The sequence below is a fragment of the Girardinichthys multiradiatus genome, chromosome 9 (assembly GCF_021462225.1).
Source record: "Girardinichthys multiradiatus isolate DD_20200921_A chromosome 9, DD_fGirMul_XY1, whole genome shotgun sequence".
In the NCBI taxonomy this organism is placed as follows: domain Eukaryota; kingdom Metazoa; phylum Chordata; class Actinopteri; order Cyprinodontiformes; family Goodeidae; genus Girardinichthys; species Girardinichthys multiradiatus.
In genome coordinates, this window is record NC_061802.1 from 25,923,966 (window position 1) to 25,950,602 (window position 26,637).

General features: G+C 40.7%; 1 protein-coding gene across 2 annotated transcripts in view; it reads right to left on the bottom strand.

The window, feature by feature from the left end:
- xpr1a (xenotropic and polytropic retrovirus receptor 1a) overlaps positions 1–26,637 on the bottom strand; it is a 108,614-nt gene that overhangs the window by 15,706 nt on the left and 66,271 nt on the right. The window contains exons 4-13 of one of the 2 annotated variants that reach the window (XM_047375850.1): positions 22,201–22,302; positions 16,288–16,508; positions 15,997–16,146; positions 15,829–15,912; positions 11,877–11,958; positions 10,950–11,137; positions 10,477–10,656; positions 6,257–6,419; positions 3,875–4,075; positions 2,810–2,964 (exon numbers count right to left, since the gene is read on the bottom strand). In XM_047375850.1, coding sequence (XP_047231806.1) covers positions 2,933–2,964; positions 3,875–4,075; positions 6,257–6,419; positions 10,477–10,656; positions 10,950–11,137; positions 11,877–11,958; positions 15,829–15,912; positions 15,997–16,146; positions 16,288–16,508; positions 22,201–22,302 — 1,403 coding nt within the window. In that variant the 3' untranslated portion in view covers positions 2,810–2,932. Of the gene's footprint in view, positions 1–2,809; positions 2,965–3,874; positions 4,076–6,256; positions 6,420–10,476; positions 10,657–10,949; positions 11,138–11,876; positions 11,959–15,828; positions 15,913–15,996; positions 16,147–16,287; positions 16,509–22,200; positions 22,303–26,637 lie in introns of those variants that run through there. The other variant, XM_047375849.1, reaches the window with a different exon arrangement.

The following is a 26,637-nucleotide window of genomic DNA, read 5'->3' on the forward strand; positions in this document are numbered from 1 at the left end:
TTCTTTCCTGTTTTAAATTAAAATACAAGAGTTGGACAATGAAACTGAAACACCTGGTTTTACACCACAATAATTTATAAGTATGGTGTAGGGCCTCCTTTTGCGGCCAATACAGCGTTAATTCGTCTTGGGAATGACATATACAAGTCCTGCACAGTGGTCAGAGGGATTTTAAGCCATTCTTCTTGCAGGATAGTGACCAGGTCACTACGTGATACTGGTGGAGGAAAACGTTTCCTGACTCGCTCCTCCAAAACACCCCAAAGTGTCTCAATAATATTTAGATCTGGTGACTGTGCAGGCCATGGGAGATGTTCAACTTCACCTTCATGTTCATCAAACCAATCTTTCACCAGTCTTGCTGTGTGTATTGGTGCATTGTCGTCCTGATACACGGCACCACCTTCAAGATACAATGTTTGAACCATTGGATGCACATGGTCCTCAAGAATGGTTCGGTAGTCCTTGGCAGTGACGCGCCCATCTAGCACAAGTATTGGGCCAAGGGAATGCCATGATATGGCAGCCCAAACCATCACTGATCCACCCCCATGCTTCACTCTGGGCATGCAACAGTCTGGGTGGTACGCTTCTTTGGGGCTTCTCCACACCGTAACTCTCCCGGATGCGGGGAAAACATTAAAGGTGGACTCATCAGAGAACAATACATGTTTCACATTGTCCACAGCCCAAGATTTGCACTCCTTCCACCATTGAAACCGACGTTTGGCATTGGCATGAGTGACCAAAGGTTTGGCTATATCAGCCCGGTCGTGTATATTGACCCTGTGGAGCTCCTGACGGACAGTTCTGGTGGAAACAGGAGAGTTGAGGTGCACATTTAATTCTGCCGTGATTTGGGCAGCCGTGGTTTTATGTTTTTTGGATACAATCCGGGTTAGCACCCGAACATCCCTTTCAGACAGCTTCCTCTTGCGTCCACAGTTAATCCTGTTGGATGTGGTTCGTCCTTCTTGATGGTATGCTGACATTATCCTGGATACCTTGGCTCTTGATACATCACAAAGACTTGCTGTCTTGGTCACAGATGCGCCAGCAAGATGTGCACCAACAATTAGTCCTCTTTTGAACTCTGGTATGTCACCCATAATGTTGTGTGCATTTCAATATTTTGAGCAAAACTGTGCTCTTACCCTGCTAATTGAACCTTCACACTCTGCTCTTACTGGTGCAATGTGCAATCAATGAAGACTGGCTACCAGGCTGGTCCAATTTAGCCATGAAACCTCCCACACTAAAATGACAGGTGTTTCAGTTTCATTGTCCAACACCTGTAACTCGATTATGTTTTTAATTTCTGTGTAGATACAGTGAAATCTTGATATTTTCTATATCATATGATTTCTGATGATGTTTAGCTATTTTCTTGCAGACCTTTCCTGAAGGTAAACATATATTTATGTTACTTCACTGGTATGCTCCCTTCTCATTCCCATTTTGAAGAGTGACACTTTTAATTTGATCAGAGTGTCTAGGAACTTTTAATAAGTAATCCTTACCTGTTTTTCTGGCGTATAAATATATTGAGACACTTTTCACTATGATAATTGAAGCATCTTGTTAAAAACATTGTTTTTTACAATGGAGTTTTCCTACTATTTAAAGGTTTCCTAAATGTTTCAGTATGAGATTATTAGACTACAACAATAAAGCATGACTCATTTTAAGGTTCTTTAAACATCTTTACCAGGGGTACCAATAATTGTGGAGAGTACTGTATAGGTTATTACACCTTATTTATGTATGGCACTTCTCTGTGTATCTTGCACACATCTTACCAAATAACAAAACACCCCAGTCCAGTAATCAACCTGCCTTAAATGAGCACTTTTAAACAATTTCCAGACATTCAAATCAGCAATAGGCTTGTAATGTCCCTGCACTGAGAACGGTCATAAATCAGCTAGGCATAAATCTGATCCTGTATTGATCCCAAATAATGCTTCTACTTCAGTGCGAGGCCTCCGAAAGTATTTAGCAAGATTTGGGATGCGTTCCGAAACCAGAGAATCCACAATCCTCTTTAATGTAACATGAATCTGCTGAAATAACAGTTTTATGATAGAATCAGTTATTTATAACAGTTTAGAGAGGGACTCTATAAAGTGGAAAATCTGCTCAGGCTTTTGGACGACGGCTAAAACGTTTGAATTTAGGACTGATACATCACAAGCAAAGCACTGTGTAGTGGTTTATGCAGAATAAACACCTTTCTAATGCTACAGCCTTAGATCAGTAATTGAAAACTGGTGAATTAATTAAACTTAGGCCTGCAGCAGAGAGGTCCATGATTCATTAGCATCGTGATGTATTTTCTCGTTCCTGGATCAAAATGTGGGCGCTGACTCACAGGAATCAGTGAGGCGGGCTGACAGGGAGGAAACACTTAAACCTCCTGGCTGTGATCAGGATAGCAGCGAAGGTGACACGAGACACCGTGGAGATTTGCCAGATAATGACTGACATCTGAGGCACCTTTTACAGCTGGACCCGGTTGTGTGAACATGACACTGAGCGGCCGTCAGTTCTACCAGGGCTGCAGAGTAATGCAGGCAGACTTGGCGCCAGTTTCGAGGAAGCAGTGCTGGAAGTTTCTTTGAATTAAATCAAAGTTTGAATGCCGAATATTTTGATGCTGCTCACATCGATCTATAAAACAAGCTTTAAAATCCAGAGGAAGAGCTGTAACTGCACATGATCCTTAAAATATCTGAACAACAGGCAATTTCCTTAACCATCATCATCCAAATGAGAGCGTCTTTCCAACCTCCTCCTTCACTTAACCAACGCTCGGCCTCAGTCTCCTTCGCATGCAGGATAAAAGACATCTTCACAGAGAATAACACATGAAGAGAGGCCATTAATGGAAGGGCGCACAGGCTTCAGACCAGAGGAGGAAGGAGGATATGGTTTAATGGACGTCTCTTCTACCAAGCAGTGGGTCTAAAAAGAAAAAAGAGAGATTTGTCTCTCTGCTTGTGTTCATTCAATATAACAGGCGGTCAGCATCAGAAGCAAATGTATTGATTCAAATTCATACTGGAAAAGAACAAAGCCAGAGCAAGAAAAACTATTTTTAAAGGCTGAAGATTAGGTTTCACAGCTGGCATTTTGTTTGTGGGGAAAATGCCAGAGATTAAATACATGTCGGATAAAATAACTGCTTTGAATGTGGCAGTGTGGACAAATATCCAAGTCTTTGATGAAGACTAACCTAATAATGACGTTTTTTTCCTCTTTTGAAAACAAGCTCCTCTGTGACATGTCTTCCCAATCAGAATAATGTCAGGCTAAATGTAAAGCTGTCAGACAGAGAGTGACTGGAGTATTAATCCATCTTTTCCTTCTTGTTTTTTATGCCCCTTCCAAAAATGCAATGTGTCTCCTTTTATCTTCTTTCTATTTCTTGTCCAATGTACATTTCTCCCCTCTAACCTGCGCTGAGAGTGAAACCACACTGAATCTTGTTTATCTACATCTCGGTTTGAAAAACCTCTCCTGTTGCATTATAAAGCTCTGGGCACAGAGAAGGAAACCGACGCCAGCTTCCAGCAATTGCACTCAAGGTCACCTCTGCTTTCCGAGCACGCACACAGAAAAGACTGAAAGGGTTGTGTGTTGACATGGCCCCCCAACACAGCCACACATCAGTACTGTTGATTTAAGCCTTTAGAAAATCTTACATCTCTCTTCAGTGTGTCTGTAGTGATTCAAAACTGGAATTTACAGCACTGCATTTGGGAAGTGATGTGTTATCATCTCTGCTCAGCACAAATCAAATCGAGCACAAGAGGAGAAGAGTCATAAAACGGACATCTCACTGTAGAAATGTGTCGTCTGTCCTGAGTCTTACCAATGTGTGTGGCGTAGAGGGCTGCGAAGGTGACGACGAAGAAGGTGGTGGAGTATTTGCCGGCGTTGACCAGGTGTGGGAAGGCCCTCTTGGTGTCACGGTAACGCCTCAGGCATTGGATGAAACGAAGCCAGGCAGGCAGACACTGAATAATGGCACGCAGGCCGTACCAGTAGCTGTGGCAGATGTTGTCATTGGGATCTGGAATAAAATACAACAATGTTACAGTTTATTTCTTTCTCTTTAGTGATGATGTCCACATTCCTCTCAGCACAGAAAGGCTCATTAATATGATGGTCAGACATTGACCTCTGCGCAGCCAAACCTTTACAGTCTATTATCTCTGTGTTAACTAGCAGAAATGAAGCACAGGGAGCACAGTTGGTGAGGAGGGCAGCAATTAGAATCATGTCTGTCATTTTTTCTGTCAGAAAGGCCTGAGCACCTTAGACCCATTTCATAGATACATTGCCTTGCAAAAATATTCATACACCATAAGTTGTCCGCCATTTGTGTAATTAGGAAAACCCACTTCAGTGTATTTCATTTCGAATTTATGTGACAAAACACAAAGTAGAACATAATTGTGGGGTAGATGGAAAATAATACATGGCTTTAATTTCTTTATATTTTTTTACTCGTTTTCTTTCTAGCTCAAACTCTGTCAGACTGGGTTGACTTAAGCCTAAACTTCGACCGGGTCATTTTAAGACATGAATATACTTTCATCTAAACCATTCTATTATAGCTCCAGATGTATGTTTAGGGTCCTTGTTCTGCTCAAAGATTAACCTCCACCCCAGTCTCAAGTATTTTGTAGCCTCTGACTCTGATTTCCAGGACTTTTCTGTATTTAGCTCCATGAAACTTCTCATTAACTTTGATTAGCTTCACCGCATCTGCTGAAAAAAAGCATCCCTAAAGCATGATGTTATGTTTAATGGAGACTGGTGTAGTGTTGGTTTCCTACCACACATTGCACTTTGCATGTAAGCATCAGAGTTCAAATTTTCTCCGAACAGAGCACTTTCTAGCTTTTGTTGACACTCCTTCATAAAGGCCAGATTTGTGGAGTGCACGATCAACAGTTCTCCAACCTGAGCAGTGGGTTTATGCAGCTCCTCCAGAGTAACATTGGCCTTCTTGGCCGCTTCTCCAATTATAGCTCTGTATTATAGCCCTGTCAGTTTAGGTGAGCAGCCATGTGTTGGTAGATCTGCAGTTTGGCCATTATCTTTATACCTACTGATGATGTTTTGAACAGTGTTCCACAAGATGTACAAAGTTTGGGATATTGTTTTATAACAGACACCTGCTACTCTGCTGTGTCCCTTTGTCTTCATGATGCTGTTTGTTTATTAAAGTTCTCTAACAAACCTCAAAGACCTTCACAGAATGATTGGATTTATGCTAAGTAAACTACAAACAGGTGAACTGTTTACTTGATAAGGTGACTCCTGGTTGCAATTTGTTGCACTAGATTATATTTAAGGGTATCAGATAAAAGAGACTCAATAAAGGTGCATGGGATCATTATTAGATTTCATGAGTAAAAGATTTGTGTATTATTTTCGTTCCATTTCACAATAATGTGGTACTTTGTTTTGGCTGATTACATAAAATCCCAGCAAAAAACATTCAAGTTCATGATTGTAGTGTGAAAAAGTTTAGGGGTGTGGATATTATTGGCAGGGCACTATAAATGCTCATTTATTGTTTAGAAAGCTGCAGGACGGGGAGGTGTCTCCCAGTGTCTGGACTCCAATGAACGAAAAGGATGAAACAAAGTGACAGACAGGAGTTCATAATCACATTCACACCTACAGGCATCACTACTGCTCCATCACAGTGCTTTGCATCATCCAGATATGGGTTTCTTTTTTATCTGTAGGATCAATGTTAAATTGACAATTCTCTCACTCACCTAACAGAAAAATAATACAAAAAAAAAAACAGCCCCCATTTTTATACTATATCCAAGCTTTTCAAACAAGGTCCTTTTCTCACAAGAATAAGTTTCTTAAATTTAAATCTTACGTTTTCTTTTAAATATTATATGAATCTGTGAAATATTAGTTCACCCAAAGCTGACATTTCTGCAATTATGTAAAACATATACCTGTAACTTTAATTTATTTCCAGTAAGGTAAAAAATGTAGAAGAAGCGCACATAAAAATAATCCATCAGAGGGACATCATACATACACTGGTTCACACAGCATTTAACACCATTTTGATTTTCGGACCAAAAAAGGAAGTCGGAGGGCAAATAGGAAACCCACGCATGCAGAGGGAGACATGCAAACTCCATACAGAGAGGTTCTAGCCAAAAGTCAACCTATCAGCCTTTTAGCTGCAGGCCAGTCTGACTCAACATCTCACCTTTGGGTAGCAGCCCCTTGCTGTTGCTCCACTGAAGCTCAAATATGTAGAAGCAGATGAGATACTCCAAGTCCATGAGTACAAACACCAAAGAGTTGAGCTGATCTGCCAGCCAGAAGTCTGCAAACTCCACCCGATGAAACGGTGCAGTGAACACACGAAACTGGAGGCAAACCAGAGGGGACAGAGAAGAGGACATGCAAAAAAACTCAGAAATGAAAAACATTTGGTGCATTTTAGAAAATGCTTTGGATGACCTTACTACTGCAAACTTTAGATCAGACTCAGTCAAAACTGTTCCAACAGGAGGATACAGCAATTCAATAATTAGTATGAAGTATTTCAGGAGAACACTTAGGACAGGGAGAAAGCGCTGAATAATCTGAAACACAAAAAAGAATAAATCCTCCAGACTACCTTATCAGCCCTGCACAGGATGCTGTGATGAGTCACGCTGTGTGTTTGTGTGCATGTTTTATTTGTGTAACTAATCAGCGGAGTAATGCACAGGCACTTCGTCTATGGGCATGTTATTTGGTTTATGACTTTGGCAGGAGCTCCAGCTATTGACCACATTTGTAAAATGATACAACCCTGCAAGAGTTTTTCCATTAACCCCGCAGGCCTCATCTGACATTCAGCCAGTGACTGTACGCGGCTCTCCCTGTACAGTCTCAGAGAAAAGCCTCACATAGCCGGGCTGCACTCCAAATGTCAGAAAGAATTGATCTTTTTTATGTTGCACACACACACACACTCATCAGCTCTACATATTTCTTGTACCATGCCAATCAAAGTGTGTATTGATCAGGAGGATTTTGCACTTATTTCAGCTATGTGTGGATGTCTCAAGGCTAATCCTGTGCTTGTGTGGTAAGGTTTTCATTTACTGAACACTACTGTACACATTACACCTGCAGCAGTTTGTTCTGCTATAACATCTCGTGAGTGGTTTCTATTGTAGACCATATTAGCTTTTATGGCAAAAACACCTTTAGTGAACTTGAGACTGAAACATCTAATAAAAGTTAAATTTCCTAAGAGATATACTCACTCACTGTTAAATTTGCATGACAATCATAAAGATCTCCTCCTTTTTCCTTTAAAAAATTCCTTGTGTGATTGTGATGGTCTGAAATCAATCAAGGCTGATTACAGCCTCATCAATGGAGAAGTGCTGAGGGAGCGTACTGGGAACTGTGGGGGGCTGCGAAAGACAAGAACATGAGGAGGGGGTGCTGTATAGGGAAGGAGGAGGTCTATATAGGGAAAGGGGAGGAAGAGGGACAGAGGAGCTCAGGGCATCAACATGCTGATAGATCTATGCCTGTAATGATTGTGCAGTCACAGCCTCCATTCCCCTGAGATAAGCTCCATTCTATTATTCCTCAACCCTTTGGCCTCTGCCTCACTCCAACCGCCTTAAAACACACACACACACACACACACACACACACACACACACACACACACACACACTCACACACACATGTTTTGTTATATGTAGTGAGGACCATGTGTTGACTCCCATTGACTTCCATTGATTTTCAGTCATTTTCAACCCTTTCTATGCCCTAACCCTGACACTAAACTCACCTAAACCTAACCATTACCAGTGCATGCCTAACCCTAACCTTAACCTAAACTAAATTAACACCTTAGTCCTAAACCTAACCGTTAGCAAAATAGGTCGTGAGGACCAGCAAAATGTCCTCACTTTGGTACAAACGGTCCTCAATTTGATGGTGAAATCGGGAAAATGGTTCTCACTGTGATGCCAAGACAGGAACACACACACACACACCTCACCCTCTGTCCTGCAGCGAGTCAGTACAGCTCAGACAAAGAACAGGGTTTAATAAACATGCAGCTTGAGATTGATATCTGGATTGTGCCTGCATTCATTCAGGAGATAAAGACACAAACATCAGTCACACCCTTTCAGGACATGCTTCATTTCTAGAACAGAACAGCAGGAAAATACACAACTCTAGAAAAAAACAAGCAATTTCAGAAGTTAGCATATACTTAATACTAAGCCTTAAATTGAGAAGGCCCAAGTGATGATACCATTACTTTGTAAGCTTCTGACGTTAACTCACAGCTTTTGAGTTAAATTTAGCCATACCTGTTGATGTTTTTTAAGGCAAAACTATAAACACTTCCTTGTGTAAAAAAATAAAATGAAATCAGCCAAGATATCAGGAAGAGAATTGTGGACCTCTACAAGTCTGGTTCATCCTTGACAACAATTTCCAGATGCCTAAAGGTTTAAATAATATATAGAAGTTTAAACATCATGGGAATGATGTTCTTACTGAAACAAATCTTGTATTGACAGGGCCTGAAATGCCACTCAGTGACAAAGAAGCCATTATGGCAAAAAAACCTTAAAAAGCTTGATTACACTTTACAAAGGCAATCAGGGACAATTACTTTTTTATTCCAGGGCCAACACACCAAGCTAAAACATCAATTGGTCTCAGCATTCAATGTATGTTCACTGCCCTTCTGTCCATCTTAAGGCCTGTCTCGATTAAAAGTCCAGGAATATTTTCCTTGGCAAAACTTACTTTCCCAGAACCTCCCATTTGACAGCGTTTCCACCTTGGGGTCCAACACAGTTTCCGTCACTGATGTAAATTACATCCACAGATACAAAACAAATAACTTTTTCAACTGCAAGAGTGTTGACTGACGTCTTATTCAGCCATTGAATGACTCCTATCGTGAAAATCAAAAGCTGCAAATTTTCAACAATAAAGCCATAACATATAATTCACTACTGCTGAAATGTGTAACTCATCATTTTAAAGGGATGTTACTGATGCAGACTTCATGTTGTTACTTTTGGAGCGAGTTGTTTTAAAGACACAGACTGTGATTATTTAACAAATGTAACACTTCTAATTCAGAGGAAGTTTGTACCATTTATACATTTTTGATGGGAAAAACCTGAGAGATGTACCCCAAAGGAACATTACCCACAAATACAAATGCAGCAGCACCTGGATCTGTTAACGACCCAGAGGGGTTGTGACAGTTTTTATTTGAGCATCCCTACAATATAGATTTGACTGAAGAGGTTACTCTCTCTTTCTCTGGCTATAAGCACGTATGTATGATTTAAAATCTCTTACAGTTGAAATGAACAGACAATATGAGCTGTAGACAAGCTAAAACTGATATATTATATATATAATGATGAAAAATATAAAAACAACTTAAAATTCTTAGAACCTCAATCCTAAAAGACTGCAACTCTACTAGGCCCTAAATTTCTTCAATAATGAATTTATGTGCACTTTGGTAGATGCAGTACACATCCAGGAAGGAAGATAACAGCCACAGAAAACAACCCAGTGCTTTAAAATAGGTTCCTGCCATTGAAAAACCCCTAAAGACAAGAGTGCCAAGAGAACTCCACGGTGTTTCTGTACAAAGATGATGTACTGCTTCCATGTTACATAATACAGTTTCAGATTACTTTTCTGAATGCCATGGTACTACTCCTGAGGGCATGTGGCTCTATATGTGGCTCCCAGAGGCATGGCGGTTTCTTCTGAACCACAGCTTAGACTTAGATGTCGTGTGTTTCCAGCTGTGGTTTCTGACCTTGGCCTTTAGGCACTGAGATTTATTCAGACATCTTGAATCTTATTTCACAATATCAAATGCAATGCAGAGGCTGGATGTTATACCCAGTCTGGCTACCCAGCAAGTCAAAATAACTTACTAAATAATAGGTTTTCAAACCTATGGGCCCCAAAACAATACAATAGAGCAGATTTCTCTTCATTGACTCATGTGTATGTGGTCTTTGTTAGGCTGAGGCATGCATTCAGTTCAGGATAGTCATGCATTTCGCTGAGATCACTGTTTTGTTAGGCAGAAGTATGGCTGAGTACATGTGCTGTGTAATTTTACACAAATATGTTTGTGCTCAAAAATGCTTTACATTAAAACTCAAATCATGCAGATATTTAATCGTTATTGACAGATTAATCTGCATTTTAACTGGTTTGCATTTGATAAATTCTGGTATGAAAGTAAAATCCTTTGACAGCTATAAACGTTTGTTGCTCTAAATTCTATTATCCGATATATTTGAATGACAGTATATCTTTAGATGAAATACACCACACAAAAAAATACTATATAGAGACCTCTGAAGAAAAATCTGAAAAAAGAAGAGGACTCTAGTTAAGAAGTTGACCAACCAGCAGTTTGAGGAGCCAGAAGCGGGATTTGTAGTAGCAGGTTTTAAATGGATTGATGAGGAAGAGCACCATAAAGCCGTAAAGAATTAGAGGGTTGATCTGCATGGGGAGGTAGGTGTGCTCTGAGTATAAACACGAGAGGATGCTGAGACACCATAACACACCCAGGAAACCAGCAATCTGCAGGAGAATCAGAAAGACATTACCAAATAACATTTCAGTACAATTAACAGGGTGATCTAAATAATACAATGCAAACTGAGGAGCATGAATTAACTATTTCTGCTGAGTTAACTTATTTTATAACATATTTATTCTCAAACAGAATGCCTTTGTGACTAAACAACATCAATAATTCCAGGAGAATGATTAAAAAAATGTGGCTCTCATTAATATGAAAATGTTATTTCAAAAAGATGCATGGCTGTGTTCTATTAACAGAGACAGTTGTGTGTGCTTCTGTCTGGGCTAACCTCAAACAGGTGCTGGTGTGACAGGTTGTTTCGTGGATCAATCTCAAAGATGAGGACATGGTTGACTCCATTCTGTCTCCATCCATAGGTGTTAATTCCCAGCAGGAAAAGGAACTGGATCAACAGGAAGCCGCCACGATAGATCCGCACCAGAGGCCAAATGTTCTCATTGCGGATGAAGGCAGCACCTAAAACAACCAGGGTGGAGATGAAAAATTAAATAAAGATAATAGTCCTACAATCCTACTGGTCCCCCGTGGTAAAGATAAAAGCCTCAAAATAAATGTATTTGTGTATTGATCTTTATAAGCCAGGAAATGGCTACAAGACAATTGCTGCCCTCTTCAACTCAGCCATTACTACAGCCTTCGTTTATCTACAGCAATAATTTTTAAACAATTTAAACTCTGACAAAAAGGGCTTGATGATGGCCTGTGTTTTTTTTGATGCCACACAGTGAGTTAGGTTTCACATGGAGGGAAAAAAACAAAATCCAACTTTCACAAGGAGTGGCCTTGTCACATATTTACATATCTCGACCAGGTTGTACCAACATTTGTGGAGGGTGCTTATATTTGACGAAAAAGATTAATAAGAAAAACTCCAGTTACAGTTTTGTTTTAAAGATTTGTTCTGCAGTACCAGTGGCCTTTATTTTGTCATTTTTCTTTGAAAGTAGGCAGACAGGAAATGGGGTGGAGAGTGGGGAAGACATGCAGCACAGGTTGCTGTGGCCAGGACTCGAACCAGGGAACAGCTGCGTTGAGGTCCGAAGCCTCTCTATACATGGGCCACGCGCTCTACCGCTGCGCCACTACCACGCTCTCCAGTTACAGTTTTGCAATGAATCGCATGGTGGTGACAAAATGACTAAACAGTGATTTATAAGAGAATGGTCAAAAAAACACGATTTTAAATATCACTCACCATTGAGAACAAAGACGACAGCCAGAATGATGAAGAAGCCACAGAAGAGACCCACTCTAAAGGTCGTCCAGGCCATAGCAGGCTAGAGAAGAACACAGAAAAATATGCACTTATTATTGCATTTACCCTAAAATTAACTCACAGGTTCGGTTCATGCATATTCTGTGTTCTAAAGGAAACAGGAAACAATTTGGTTGCTTTTATCTGCTTTGTATGTTCAATATATTATATACATATTTTTGTATTTTTAGAATCAGAATCAGAATCAGAAAAGCTTTATTGCCAAGTACGTTTTTGGACATACAAGGAATTTGTTTTGGCGTAGTTGGTGCAATACAATACAAATTAAAAAGTATAAACATATCTACAATATAATATAAATATATGTGCACAGTTTTAAGTGAGTGAGAGTAAATATAGAGCAGTATAAGACGCAAGAGCAATACAACAGTGCAGATGATCATTGTGCAAGTAAAGCAGGAGTCCATGCTGAGCGTTAATGTAACGCATAGAGTTAAAAAAAAAAAAAAAAAGGGGGGGGGGGGGGGGGGGGTAAGGGTGGTTTCCGGGCTTTGTTAACAAGGCTGGTGGCAGATGGGAAAAAACTGTTCTTGTGGCGTGAGGTTTTGGTCCGGATGGACCGCAGCCTCCTGCCAGAGGGGAGAGTCTCAAAGAGTCTGTGACCGGGGTGGGAGGGATCAGCCAGAATCTTCCCTGCCCGCTTCAGGGTCCTGGAGGTGTACAGTTCCTGGAGCGACAGTAGACTGCAGCCAATCACCTTCTCAGCAGACCGAATGACACGCTGCAGCCTGCCCTTATCCTTGGCTGTAGCAGCGGCGTACCAGATGGTGATGGAGGAGGTGAGGATGGACTCAATGATGGCTGTGTAGAAGTGCACCATCATAGTCTTTGGCAGGTTGAATTTCTTCAGTTGCCGCAGGAAGAACATCCTCTGCTGGGCTTTCTTGATGAGGGAGCTGATGTTTGGCTCCCACTTGAGATCCTGGGAGATGATGGTTCCCAGGAAGCGGAAAGATTCCACAGTGTCAATTGTGGAGTCACAGAGGGTGATGGGGGCAGGTGGGGCTGGGTTCTGCCTGAAGTCCACAACCATCTCCACTGTCTTTAGAGCGTTGAGCTCAAGGTTGTTCTGGCTGCACCAGTCCAACAGATGGTCCACCTCCCATCTGTACGCGGACTCGTCACCATCAGAGATGAGTCCGATCAGGGTGGTGTCGTCCGCAAACTTCAGAAGCTTGACAGACTGGTGACTGGAGGTGCAGCTGTTGGTGTACAGGGAGAAGAGCAGAGGAGAGAGAACACAGCCTTGGCCCCCCAAGGCTGTGTTCTCTCTCCTCTGCTCCCTGACCATCACCGGTGCTGATGGTCAGGGAGTCAGAGACGTGCTTCCCCAGCCTCACGCGCTGCTTCCTGTCAGACAGGAAGTCAGTGATCCACCTGCAGGTGGAGTCGGGCACACTCAGCTGGGAGAGCTTCTCCTGTAGCAGAACTGGGACGATGGTGTTGAAGGCAGAGCTGAAATCCACAAACAGGATCCTGGCATAGGTTCCTGTGGAGTCCAGGTGCCGGAGGATGAAGTGAAGGGCTAGGTTGACTGCATCATCTACAGACCTGTTGGCTCTGTAGGCAAACGGCAGGGGGTCCAGGAGGGGGTCGGTGATGTCTTTTAGGTGTGAGAGCACAAGGCGCTCAAAGGACTTCATCACCACAGAGGTCAGGGCGACGGGTCTGAAGTCATTAAGCCCTGTGGTCCTTGGCTTCTTGGGAACAGGGACGATGGTGGAGGACTTGAAGCAGGCTGGCACATGACATGTCTCCAGTGAGGTGTTAAAAATGTCTGTGAAGACTGGAGACAGCTGATCAGCGCAGTGCTTCAGGCTGGCTGGTGAGACAGAATCCGGACCAGCAGCTTTCCGGGGGTTCTGTCTCCTGAAGAGTTTGTTGACGTCCCTCTCCTGGATGGAAAGAGCTGTCCTCGGCGTGGGTAGGGGGCTGGTGGGGGGGAACTTCAGGGTGGGGGTTGGAGGTGCCAAGGCCCCTCTTGAAGTTGGGGAGGTGGGGGTGGTGGATTGTGGCTGCAGCTGTTGAGTGGCGTCGTGGGGGATGGTTGCAGGACTGTCTTTGTTTTTCAAAGCGGCAGTAGAACTCGTTCAGGTCGTTGGCGAGGCGTCGGTCGTTGATGGAGTGGGGGGCTTTCGGCTTGTAGTTGGTGATTTGCTTGAGCCCTTTCCAGACAGACGCAGAGTCGTTGGCTGAGAACTGGTTTTGGAGCTTCTCAGAGTACAGTCGTTTGGCCTCTTTCACTGCCTTGCCAAACTTGTACTCTCTGTATATGTCTTTGTCCCCACTCCTGAAGGCCTCTTCCTTATCCAGTCTTAACCTTCTGAGTTTAGCTGTGAACCAGGGTTTGTCGTTGTTGTAACTCACCCTGGTGCATGATGGTACACAGCTGTCCTCACAGAAGCTGATGTAGGAAGTCACAGCCTCTGTGTACTCGTCCAGACTGTTGGTAGTAGTCCTGAACACATCCCAGTCTGTACAGCCTAAACACGCCTGGAGATTCTCCACAGCCTCACTGCTCCACTTCCTTGTCGTCCTCACAACAGGTTTGCAGAGCTTTAGTTTCTGCCTGTATGCAGGAATCAGGTGGACCATGATGTGGTCGGATTGGCCCAGTGCAGCACGTGGGACGGCGTGATAAGCGTCTCTGATGGTGGTGTAACAGTGATCCAGAATATTGTCCTCTCTGGTCGGACATTTTATAAACTGTCTGTATTTGGGGAGTTCGTGGGTCAGATTACCTGTGTTAAAGTCACCAGCGACGATTACTAAGGAGTCCGGGTTGGTCCGCTCCACACTCAGTATCTGGTCGGCGAGCATGCGCTGTGCGACCTGCACGTTAGCTTGCGGTGGGATGTAAACACCGACCAGGATGAACGAAGCGAACTCACGGGGGGAATAGAAAGACTTACAGTTTATGATGAAGGCTTCCAGGTCTGGAGAACAGTGCTGCTGAATCACTGTCACGTCGTTGCACCAACCACTGTTGAGGTAAAAACAGATTCCTCCACCTTTCGCTTTGCCGGAGAGTTCCGTGTCTCTGTCCGCTCTGTAGAGCTGGAATCCTGCCAGCTGCAGCGCAGAGTCCGGTATTAATCCACACAGCCACGTCTCCGTGAAGCACAAAACTGCCGATGAATAAAAGTCCCTGTTTTTCCCCAACAACAGTTGTAGTTCCTCAATTTTGTTGGGAAGTGAGCACACGTTAGAGAGAAATATTCCAGGTAACGGTGTTCGTAGTCCACGCTGGCGAAGTCGTACCAGCACCCCAGCCCGTTTCCCTCTCTTCCGGCGTTTCACCGCGTGAACAAAGGTGAGCGGAACCTTTGACCAGAATGTCCAAATATTCCAGAGCAGTAGGTAGAAATGTTGGAAATAACTCCTCTGGTGTAGTAGCCCTGATGTTCATGAGTTCTTCTCTGGTGAGAGAGCTCCGGGTACCATCACAGAAGACTGTTTTAAAGCAAAAAAACAAAACAAAACAATGCGCACCAACACGCCGAGGGGACCATCTGCGGCGCCATTTATGTATGTGTTTTATGTATACTTAGACCTTAACAATTTCTGTTAGAAATGACAATACTCAAGACAAAACCAGGGAAATATGTAACTATGTGATATCCAAATCATATCTTATCTGCTGAATAGCACAGAAACACGTATAAAACTAATATAAAAGACTGAAAAAATGGTTTTCTCTCTGTCTTTTCTAATCTTAATCCTTCACTTTTGCTTATAAAAAGCTTTTTACATTTTGCTCATAAGGTTATATTGACATATTTACCTCTGTAACCTCTATTGATTAAAAAACACACAGCAAAGACTGAAGAAGTAAAGGTGTAGTAAACATCTACTAATTAGTTGTACTGACCTGAGTTGCGCCCAGAGGAGGAACTCTCAACCTCTTCATGGCCCTCTGGCGATCTCCTTCCTCCAGCTCTGTGGTGACCAGTGTCTAGTCACAGAAGTATATCATCACTGCATAACCTTTATATTACTTTGAATAGTTTGATGTTTGTGTGTCTGTGTAAACCGTCACCTCTGTTTCAGTGATGAGCTGTGTGATCTTCTTGCAGGTGTAAAAAGGAGCCACCTCCACGTGAGCCACACGCCAGTCGGCTCCACGAGTCGTGTCCAGGATCTTGTCATGTTTCTTCAGGATCTTGCGGAAACCTGTGAAGTTCAGGTTCTGAGGATAACACAAGTCCAAAAGGTTATTTTACAAAAATAGCCAGACACAGTGCTGCAGGACAAATACAGTGAAACGAAGCTGAACAAATCTGCTCACGTAAAATCAAAGTAATGATAATTCTGCGTGTGTGCTGAGAACCTGGTAGTTCTGGAGCAGGATGAGGCTGAGGTAGAACTCGCTGAAGGCTAGCTTCAGGTCCTTGATGTTGTGGTGCTTGCAGCGCTCCTCCTGCGACAGGTGGAACATTGTCTTGCGTTTTCGAAGCCCGGGCAGAACGATGTTCTCTCGCTGGGCATCCAGTGATGACTGCAGCTCATTTTGCAGCGTGGCAAACCGTCTCTGAGCTTCAGCGAGTTTTTCTACAGAGAGAATGATGAAAAAGTGCTGAAAAAACAGGCTTTAAGTCTTCAGTTAGGCTATGAAGTGATGGATTTCACAAGCCACAGATCAGTCTTTAGAAGAAAACCACACAGAGGAACTGATATATTCCAGTCTGCAGGAAATGTATTATTTTGAAGTCACAGCAAGCATAAATTACTTCAGTAAATCATTTTTGTAATGCATTTTTCTCATTGGCAAGATAAACTACTGTTTTAGCAACTCTACAGAAATTCAGAAAAAAATGGATACTGATCATTGAAGAGGAGACATCTCAGCTGTTCTAAATGTTGTTGAAGGTTTTCTTCAAGGAGCACCAAGAAGCTACAAGAATTTGCTAAGTAACAGGAAAAATGTTGATCTTAAAATCCTCCTCCATCCTGTTAATTCCAGGAAACATAAAAATAAAAAGCACATGGGTTAAGATGGCATGTGAAAGCTGCTGACCGAGTAAAGAACCACTATCTGGGTCAAAGATAGGTTAACAATTCCTCAAAGGAGTGGCAGAGCTGCCTTTAAACTGGATGACTAGGGTCAAATATTTTGGACATCCTTTTACAAGCTTATCCCAGTCGTTTGCTCAAGCTTTGGCCCATTCCTCCAGATAAAAATAGTGTAACGTAGTCATTTGGTGGTATGCTTAAAGTCATTGTCCCCAAGGATCCATTTGTGCCCAAGTTTTACCATCCTGACTGATGTCCTGAGATGTTGCTTCAATATTTCCATTAGGCTTTTGCCTCAAGACACCTTCTTTACTGGCACAGAGAAACATAGTCTCTTTCCTGAATGGTATGATGGCTGGAGATTACAATGGTGTTTATACCTCCATATAACTGTTTGAACAGATAAACCTGGCCCCTTCAGGCTTCTGGAAATGAAATCAGACTTGTGGAGATCCCTTTCTGAAAGACTGTTTTGCATTTTCCCATTTCGGAGGAAGCCATGTGTTTGGGTTGTTGCAACAAAATACATCCACAGGTGTGCTTCAAATGTTGTCAGCTAAACTATCAGAAGCTAACAAAGCCGTGACCTAATTATGTGGGGTTTCCCATTGTTTAAGGTAATAATAATCTTGTCATAAAAATGTTAACATTGCAATTCAAGGAAAGTAATAAAAACACACAAAAAAAAATCAGTCTCCAATTATTCTGCTGTTTAGCAAATACATTTTACTTTACTAAACAAAAATACGTTGTTAGAAATTATTTTGGTAATCCTAACTGAGCTAAGACGGGAAGTCTGATTTAATGTCATACAGTGAGGAAAAAAGGTTGTAAATATCTGGTTTCAACAACAGACAAATACATTATGGCTACAGTGGTTTTCTAACCATCTTTAAATTATTAAAGTCACACTGCTGATTCTGAGGGCTCACTGGTGACTTTCACACTTGGTTGCCTGAACTCACCCTGACACACCATCACACCAACTGCCTCACAGGAAAGCCACAGATCTTTATTGACATCTAAATTCTCAGTAATCCTTCAGCTTGAACTGTGCAGTCTGTAATAACACTTCATCTGAGGCTTAAGGAAGCCAGCACACCCAGTGCCCTTTGAAAGCTGGTTTAGATTAAACCTGGCGACTGGAGTGAAGGAGACAAAAGAGGATATTTATTTGAATGGCTAACGAACCATAGACAGCTGCAGGTGGTTTAAAGCTTGGAGATACAGACATGGTGAAAATGTATTATTCTAAAACACCTGCAAAAATCAGCAAACTCTGCTCTTCTTCCTGGATTATGTTGAAAATACGATACTAAACCTGCAGTCCAACAGTCTGGACTTTAGCGCAATGCAGTAGAATGGCTTTAAGAGGTTAAGGACCCCTTTCAGTGGGAGAAACGGACAGTGAAGTGGAGGCAGGTTCCTTATGTAAAGTCAGCACACATTTATCTCCATCTCTCCACGGTTAAATCCTCCCTGCTGGCTAAATAACCCCCCCCCCCCCCCCCCCCCACACACACACACACACACAAACACACACACAGACCTGAGATACACCAGCCTATTGGACAAAACTGTGGCCTTTCTTCTGTCTCCCTTCTGTGTGTTCATGGTAAACAAACTGGGTGAAATAATGTTTATCCACTGAAGACACCTTGAATATCTCTAACACGGATCTAGTTTGACCCTCCTGCAACAGCTTGGTATTATAGTTTTGTCTAAATTTAGGGCACTAAAATTACAAAATGTTATTTTTCTGTGTTTTGGTTTGAAAACCACTGACATGTTCAATTTTGCTCCTCTCCCATTAAGGTTGTTTCATGTAAGGCAAAGGACTTATATCGTAATGAACCGCAGTAGACAATGGACCTAAATGTTTAAACATGCTTTAATATACAAGTCCTCTTAAGCCACATATGTTTCTGGGTTATTATATTGGTAATTGGATTACTCCACTTTGTTAGAAAAGAAAAGCTTCCATTGCTTCAGTAACTAAGCATCCTTCTAACTATGAGCTCAGTGACATATACTCAGTTTTCTGCCTTTGCCATCAATCAGACTGTAATGTCTTATCATTATGAACTGGAACAATCTTCCCAGTTAACCTTGTCCCTGGGTTGACCGACATCGTTATGCAGTTTCCCAGATGGCCTCCAGAGGAAGCACTGCCTGTCTTTACTCCAGACACATTTCCATGAACTGAAGTTCAAGAAGGAACTGCCTGGTACGAGAATATATTATGGAGAACATCTCAGGTTTCACAGCACACACAGTCTCCCTTGCTCCTTGAAATACATGCAAGGGTCTCTTGCTCCCAAGAGCAAGACTGCTGCTGGCTCGTTCAATCTACTGACGAAGACTAAACCCAGTGTTATCTGGCACTGAAATAGCTTTCAGTTTTTCTATTGCATCCCAAGTAATAAAAATGGTTACAAACCCTTGAGCAAAAGACTTCTTGTCACTTCTGATACATCTTCTCCTGACTTTGCCAATGCTTATGTTATATATATATATACAGTTTCTTTCTTTCTTTCTATCTTTCTTTTGAAAATCACCACTTAAACTGTTTGGTTCAGAAAGCACCAAGTTATTTCCAAACTTTAAACCATACGGTTTACTGCCTGAGTGTTTTAATGTCAATCTAAATATAATTAATAAATATAAAGCTTTTTATAATCCAAACATAAACAGCCACATTATATCAGTCTCTATTATAAACACAAAGGGATAAGCAAGTAAAAATAAGCAAAAAACCTAGAAAGTAGCAAAGCTGTTCCACAACAAAGAAAAAAAACCAAAAAGTTCAAGTTTAAGGCTAATCTCAAATTAATACCAATGAGAAGAGGGGAAGGGGGGGTCTAAGCATTGACATTTCATTGTTGTAGATCTGATGTGCATGTAGTTATGAATGTGAAAGTAACCTAAGATCAGCTAGTCAGAGCTCATTATTTTGCCTGAAAAGCTCTATGCTTGTCTCATCAGACCACATGACCTTCTCCCTTTCCTCCTCTGGACCATCCAGATGGTCATTGGCAAACTTTAGATGGGCCTGGACATGCGCTGCCTTGAGCAGGGGGACCTTGTGTGCGCTGCAGGATTTTAATCCATAGTGTGTTACTAATGGTCTTCTTTGAGACTGTGGTCCCAGCTCTCTTCAGGTCATTGACTAGGTCCTGCTGTGTAGTTCTAGGCTGATCCCTCACCTTCCTCATGATCATTGATGCCCCACAAGGTGATATCTTGCATGGAGCCCCAGACTGAGGAAGATTGACCGTAATCTTGAATGTTTTCCATTTTCTTATAATTGCGCCAACAGTTGTTGCCTTCTCACCAAGCTGCTTGGCTATTTTCCTGTATCACATCCCTTCCTTGTGTAGGTCTACTATTTTATCCCTTATGTCCTTACACAGCTCTCTGGTTTCGGCCATTGTGGAGAGGTTGGAGTTTGTTTGTTTGATTGAGTGTGTGGACAGGTGTCTTTTATACAGATAACGAGTTCAAACAGGTGCAGTTAATACAGGTAATGAGTGGAGGACAGGACAGCTTCTTAAAGAAGAACTAACAGGCCTGTGAGAGCCGAGATTCTTACTGGTTGTTAGGTGATCATATACTTATGTCATGCAATAAAATACAAATTAATTACTTAAAAATCACACAATGTGATGTGGTGGATTTTGGTTTTAGATTCCATCACTTACAGTTGATAAAAATGAAAGACTTTTCTACATGCTTTGCAAGTAGGCAAACCTGCAAAATCTGCAGTGTATCAAATACTTGTTCTCTCCACTGTGTGCTGTAAAACCATGGCATAAATTTGACATGAACAGTTATTAGACTGTAGTTATATTTATTTATTTATTTCTAATCTGTTTAACAATATGCTTAACATGCAATATTCTAACAAACTGAACAAAGTAGTAGATTTGTTTTGTAGAAAAGGGATCTGTAAATCCCTATAGGTCTGAAACCTAAAAAGAATTTCAGACATTCAAAAGAAAGGCCTATATGTTCTGGAGTTTTGAGTTTTTCTTAGGCTAGAAAAGCTTTTTGTTAATTCTCAGCAACAAGAATGGGATACGAGTCACGTTTTTCAAGTAAAAGCCACTGGATGTTTGCCATCTCATTTGGAATGATATTAAAATGAGCCACAATGGCCCGCTGGACACATTTTTGAAACTCCTTGTTTTAGTCAGTCAGTCAGTCAGTCAGACCCCTTGTTTTATATTATTCTAATTCCATAAATAAACATAAACATGTGGAAAAGCCTGGGCGGATGCAATTTAAGTTTCATTTAGACTTCTGAATTGAGTGTGTTCATATATCATTCACCATTCTAGATGACAACTGACAACTTTGCGCTTATTGGATTTTATTCTATTATTACAGTCATGAATTAGAGCTGTAAATGTTAGCAGTAAGGCGCATTTAGGATTTGCAAAGTCTGACAGAAAAACAAAATTTATTTAAAGTTTTTAATAGCAGAAAAACCTCAAAACAAATAAAAGAATTTTCAGGCTAACGTCTGAATAATGGGAAAGTAGCCAGCAGCATTTATAACACCACTGTTTATAGTTACAATTACAGGCAAAAGAGCTGATTTTCATTTAAAGTTAAATACATAATGGATCAACTTTAATGAACTGATTATGATTTACACTATGTTTATTTGAAACTGGATCAATACATAAGTAAGGGTACAGTCAAACATCTACTTCGATGTCAGAGCCACAATAAAAGTTAATCATATCTATCCGATCTAAAGTTGCATGTATCAGCAGCTCATAAAATTACACTTCATTAAATGATCATCAGTGAGCCCCTCTATAAAAGCAGAATCCTTGGAAGTTTGCTACTGTTCAGCAGTTAGGAGCTGAACTTTATTTTCATATTTAAGACAGAAGATGAAGGTTAACTGAACTGTTTAAAACAATTAGAGGGGGACTCATTCTGCTCTCTCTGACTCTTTAAAGTGTAAACATTGACTTGGAAAATCCAAAAGTATCTGACAACACATTTCTTTCCCACATAGGTACATTTTCATACAAGTAATTATGAATGTTTGGTTTTTAATGTCAGCAATATAGAAGAAACAAAATAAAAGTGTTTAAGTTCACAATATTTAATCTGCTGCAAATCCAGAATAAGACTTCACAAATTCACAGGCCAAAAAAATACTCATCTGTATGATCACTTCATGACCAGAACAATGTCTGTGGTAAAATTATACCTGAATAGAAGGTGTTGATTTTCAGAAGCTCCTTCTCGCAGGTCTGGAAGAATCTCTCCTCAAACTTAGCGTAGTATCTTTTCACTGTGTCTTCCTCTGTGACTGGAACAAAAAGCAAAAAAGAAGGAAACAGAAGGTTGTTTACTTTTTTCCCATGAAAATGAGAATGTGTGAGAGGATATAAAGTATCAATGCACATCCATAGTCCTAACCCAGAACCCACAAACATTGGAGAGTTATGTAAGCTTAGTTTATATTAAAGCTGGAGACACTGAAGGATATAACCATGTCAACTATTTTTGAAGATCATTGTGATAAGAAGTATTCATCTAACATCATGATGTTATACACCATATTGCCAAAAGTATTCACACACCCCTCTAAATACATTTGGTGATCCAGACTGATTCTACAACCATTTGGGTCGCTGTAGGAGCTCAGGGAATTCCAGTGTACCACCTTTGCAACATGTCCAGTCATGAAAACCACCTGCTTCTAAATATTCCACAGTCGAACCTTAGAGGTAATATAACAAAGTGGACGTTATTGGAAACAACAACCCACCAAGTGGTAGACCAAGTATATCAGCATATGGTGACCCACATAGTGCACAGAGGTTGCCAACCTTCTCCAGAGGCAATAGGTACACACACAGACTTCAGGTGGCCTTCATATTACCTCAGGAAGTATGTAGGAAGCTTCATGGAATGGATTTCCAAGCAGGGGCAAGCTGCATCCAATTCTTACATCGCCAATTGCAATTCAGAATGCCAGATGCAGTGGTGTAAAGCATGCTGCCAATGGATTCAAGTCTGGGTTGTTTCAGAAGTTGCAATCATACCCTTTGTTTGGGTGAAAGGAACGCTTAATGCTTGAACTATTTCATGCCCCCAACTTTGTGGGGACAGTTTTGGGATGGCCCCTTCCTGTTCCAACATGATTGTGCATCTGTGCACAAAGCAAGGTCCCTAAACATGTGAATGGGTTAGTTTGGTGTGGAAAAGCTTCACTGTCCTGCTTCAACGTGACAGAATACCTTTGGGATGAATTAGAACCGAGACTGTGAGTTACGTCTACTCGTGTCTGACCTCACAAATGGACTCGTAGCCTTCGTATTAACAATGGCATGTCACTCATGTTTACACGTTAGTGAAGGCAAATGAGCTAATGCCTTTACCTTTTCAACATGCATGCAAAAGTAATGAGGAACTTGAAAGTGCAGTGACTTGTTTTGTTGTTGAGGTAATAATTAATTAGGTGACCTAAATAGCTAATCCTTCTGTAACTGTATTCCTTTAAGGGTTTCGGGAAACCTCATGCAAACAGACTTTCATTCAAAGTCTGAATTAGATCAACAGCTTCATCCTGTCTCTCTTGTGTCTGACTAAACCCTTCTTGTCTTTTTCAGGACATGCCAATTCAATCAGTATTGATGTTCTGTCTTAAACAATCCTCTGCCTCATTCACAACAAGCTACCCAACATCTGACAGAGTTTAACCTGCAGCCAATGGAAAGCCACTGTAAAATAGCACATTCACAGACACATAAGGTACATATCAACACCTACACTTGTCCGATAAGCTTCCTTCAAATCAGCATTTGCCTCATCATAAATACAACAAAATAGAATGAATAATTACAAACCAACTCAGAATGTTTGATACCAAACCATAACATAATCAGTAAATTGTATTTTATTAGCATATTTCATTCAAAAGATACAATTTTATTTAAAAAACAAAAAGACGAAATGACTTTTGAGCGATCCATTCCTAAAATATATCTTTCTCAACACAACGTATCACACAAAGTAATCCTAAACTCCACAAAGATGTCCAGATTAGTTTTGTAAGTGTTGAACTCTGAATTATCCAAACTCTACAGGGAAGCTTTAGATGCATCAAATACTGCTGCTATACACAAAGCTGCTTTTGTAAAGGAATTCTGTGTTTTACTGAATTAAAAAATTAATAATTTTCAATAAGAAAAATTCAAAAACCTTTACATTGTTACAGGTCAAGTTGTTGCATCCAGTCCAAACAAGCAGTTTTAAATTACTCTCCCATTTAGCACTATAAACCTGTGTGAGAAAAAACTTGTCACAACAAACAGAAAAGTCCATAAAAAAGCTTAAACAGATGTCCCATTTGATATTTCCAACACTTACTGAAAAACAGGGAATATGTTTCAGTGTTTCACCTTTGGTAAAGGGGATGGGCTTTCAAGAAAACGGTAGGAAACGGCTTCAATTACTTCAAAATCAGTCACATTGAAGCACAAAAAGGCAATTTGATCAATAAGATTGAGAAAAGCAAAAAATGCAAAAGAACATAAAATCTAAACAATTGTTAGATAAAGTACAAATGCTACTGAATTGCAAAAGAATCAGTAAAAAGAAGTAAAAGACTAAGAAATAGAAAAGAAAACTATAAAAAATTATTGATTAAACATCTCAATGTCCATTTCATATTTTATTTTTCTTTAAATTTCAGTTTACACATGTAATTTTCATTGTGACACATCTACACAGGTGCACTCAGTGCTCTACAACCCTAGGAAGCTCAGACGTCTCAGAATCTGCTAAGGTCTACGCTGAATGCCAGGCTGCTTCAGGTAGTTGGATGGATGACTGTATGAAGGGAACCACATCTATACTTCTAAACGACTGGCCAGTCAACATTAGCTGTTTAAGGAAAGTGATGGAGGACCTGGCTGACCAGTTCACTCTGACACAATGACAGATGGGCTAATCCACTGCTTTGTACAGACCTGCAGGCAACAAGCAAACGGTGCTATAATTCAAAGTAAAAGGTTGCACAGCTAATGAAAACTACGAAACAAGTGTACTGAGAATTGTACAATGGGTGGCAGGGAACATTAAAAATCTATACCAAACATTACAATTAAAATAACTGTGTAGCAACTATAACACCATTCACTCACCTGACCATAATCCCAGCATCTAGATAAAAAACAACAAGCTTTGTAGAGTGATTGACAGGCAGCTTAATGAGAAAATATGGTTCAAATATATGTTTATGGTTCAAAACAGCAGTTCTATTATTTTAATTTCAAATGATCCAATAATTAGTTTCATCCAGATTAGCTGATTTAAATAAAACATATTGTAACTGCCACATCTCTATTTCTACAAGTTTCTGTGTATTTTAAGTTAATTTTGTGAAGCGTCACTAGAGGGCGCTGTGGTGCCAGAGTATACGTGTGTTGTATAGAGATATGTCAAGAAGAAAACAGCGATCTCAGGAAGAAAAGGGGAAAGAACGCAGAAAGAAAAGAGCATGGACAGAAAGGTTTAAGAAAGGAAGCAAAACCAAGAAGAAAAGAGGTTTTTCCTAATTCCTTACTCGGTACTCAGCCAACGAGGTATTTTGTCTGTTTTTATGCTGTAAAGTAGTTTATTTGCTAATTGTCTTTATTTTTAATCAAGCTAATTATTGTCTTGTCTGTGTTTTAGTTTTCACGGTGTGTTTTGAATCTATACCAAGATGGCTTCAATAAATTCATCAGTTAAGAAAACCCACTTGCGTCTGTCTGTACCTGGAGGAATTACAGTGAAAACTCGGACTAATCTGCGCAGGTGGAGAGCACGAATGGGTCGGCCTGATCAAAGGAGCAGCTGCCTCATCAGAGCGTGATCAGCAGTGGTCAATGTGGAGCCGTGAAGGGACACTTGAGCCAGGAGCGCATGGGACCGAAGGCATGCGGTTGAGGAGCAACATTTAAGATAAGGCCATAAGTAACTTGGACACTCAGAAGTTAAGAGTTTGTCTAAGTAAAGGGTACAAGTTTAAAGGTTGACTAATTGAACAGTAAGTAAAGAAGGTACCTGTTTTCTGCTTTCAAGCTAATCCCAAGTTTTATGTTTAAAGGCACATACTGTAAGTTTATGTACTAATATTATTTTATTTCATATTTAGACTTTGCTAAGAGTCGAATTAATGCTGTATACTGTTAGAACATTTTGAAATCTGATTAAGTAACATTTGGAAATATTTTGGGAATATTTAAGTTGACATAATAGTTCTTTAAGTTACTCTACTAAGCTACTCTTAAAGTTTATTCTTTATTAAGCTAATATGGTATTGTAGTTTATATTCTACTTCTATTACAATCCTTTATAAGACATTTACCTTATTTGTAGTTTGAAGATAACTTTCAGTTTACATTAGACTAATTCACTTAATTGACAAGTTAAGTTAAAAGCCATTACTATGACTGAGCCAGGTGACTTCTCTGTTGAGCCTGAAGTTAGTGCAGACCCTCAGTTGCACTCTGAAGAAGAACAAGCTACTGTCCCTAATGAACAGCAAGAACAAAGACAACTAAGAAGTCAGAGAGTGAAAATGCTCTCAGAGAAAGGAAGAGAAATGCAGGATGAGAGGGTTCAAGGACTCCAGCAAAGATTTAACTATAAC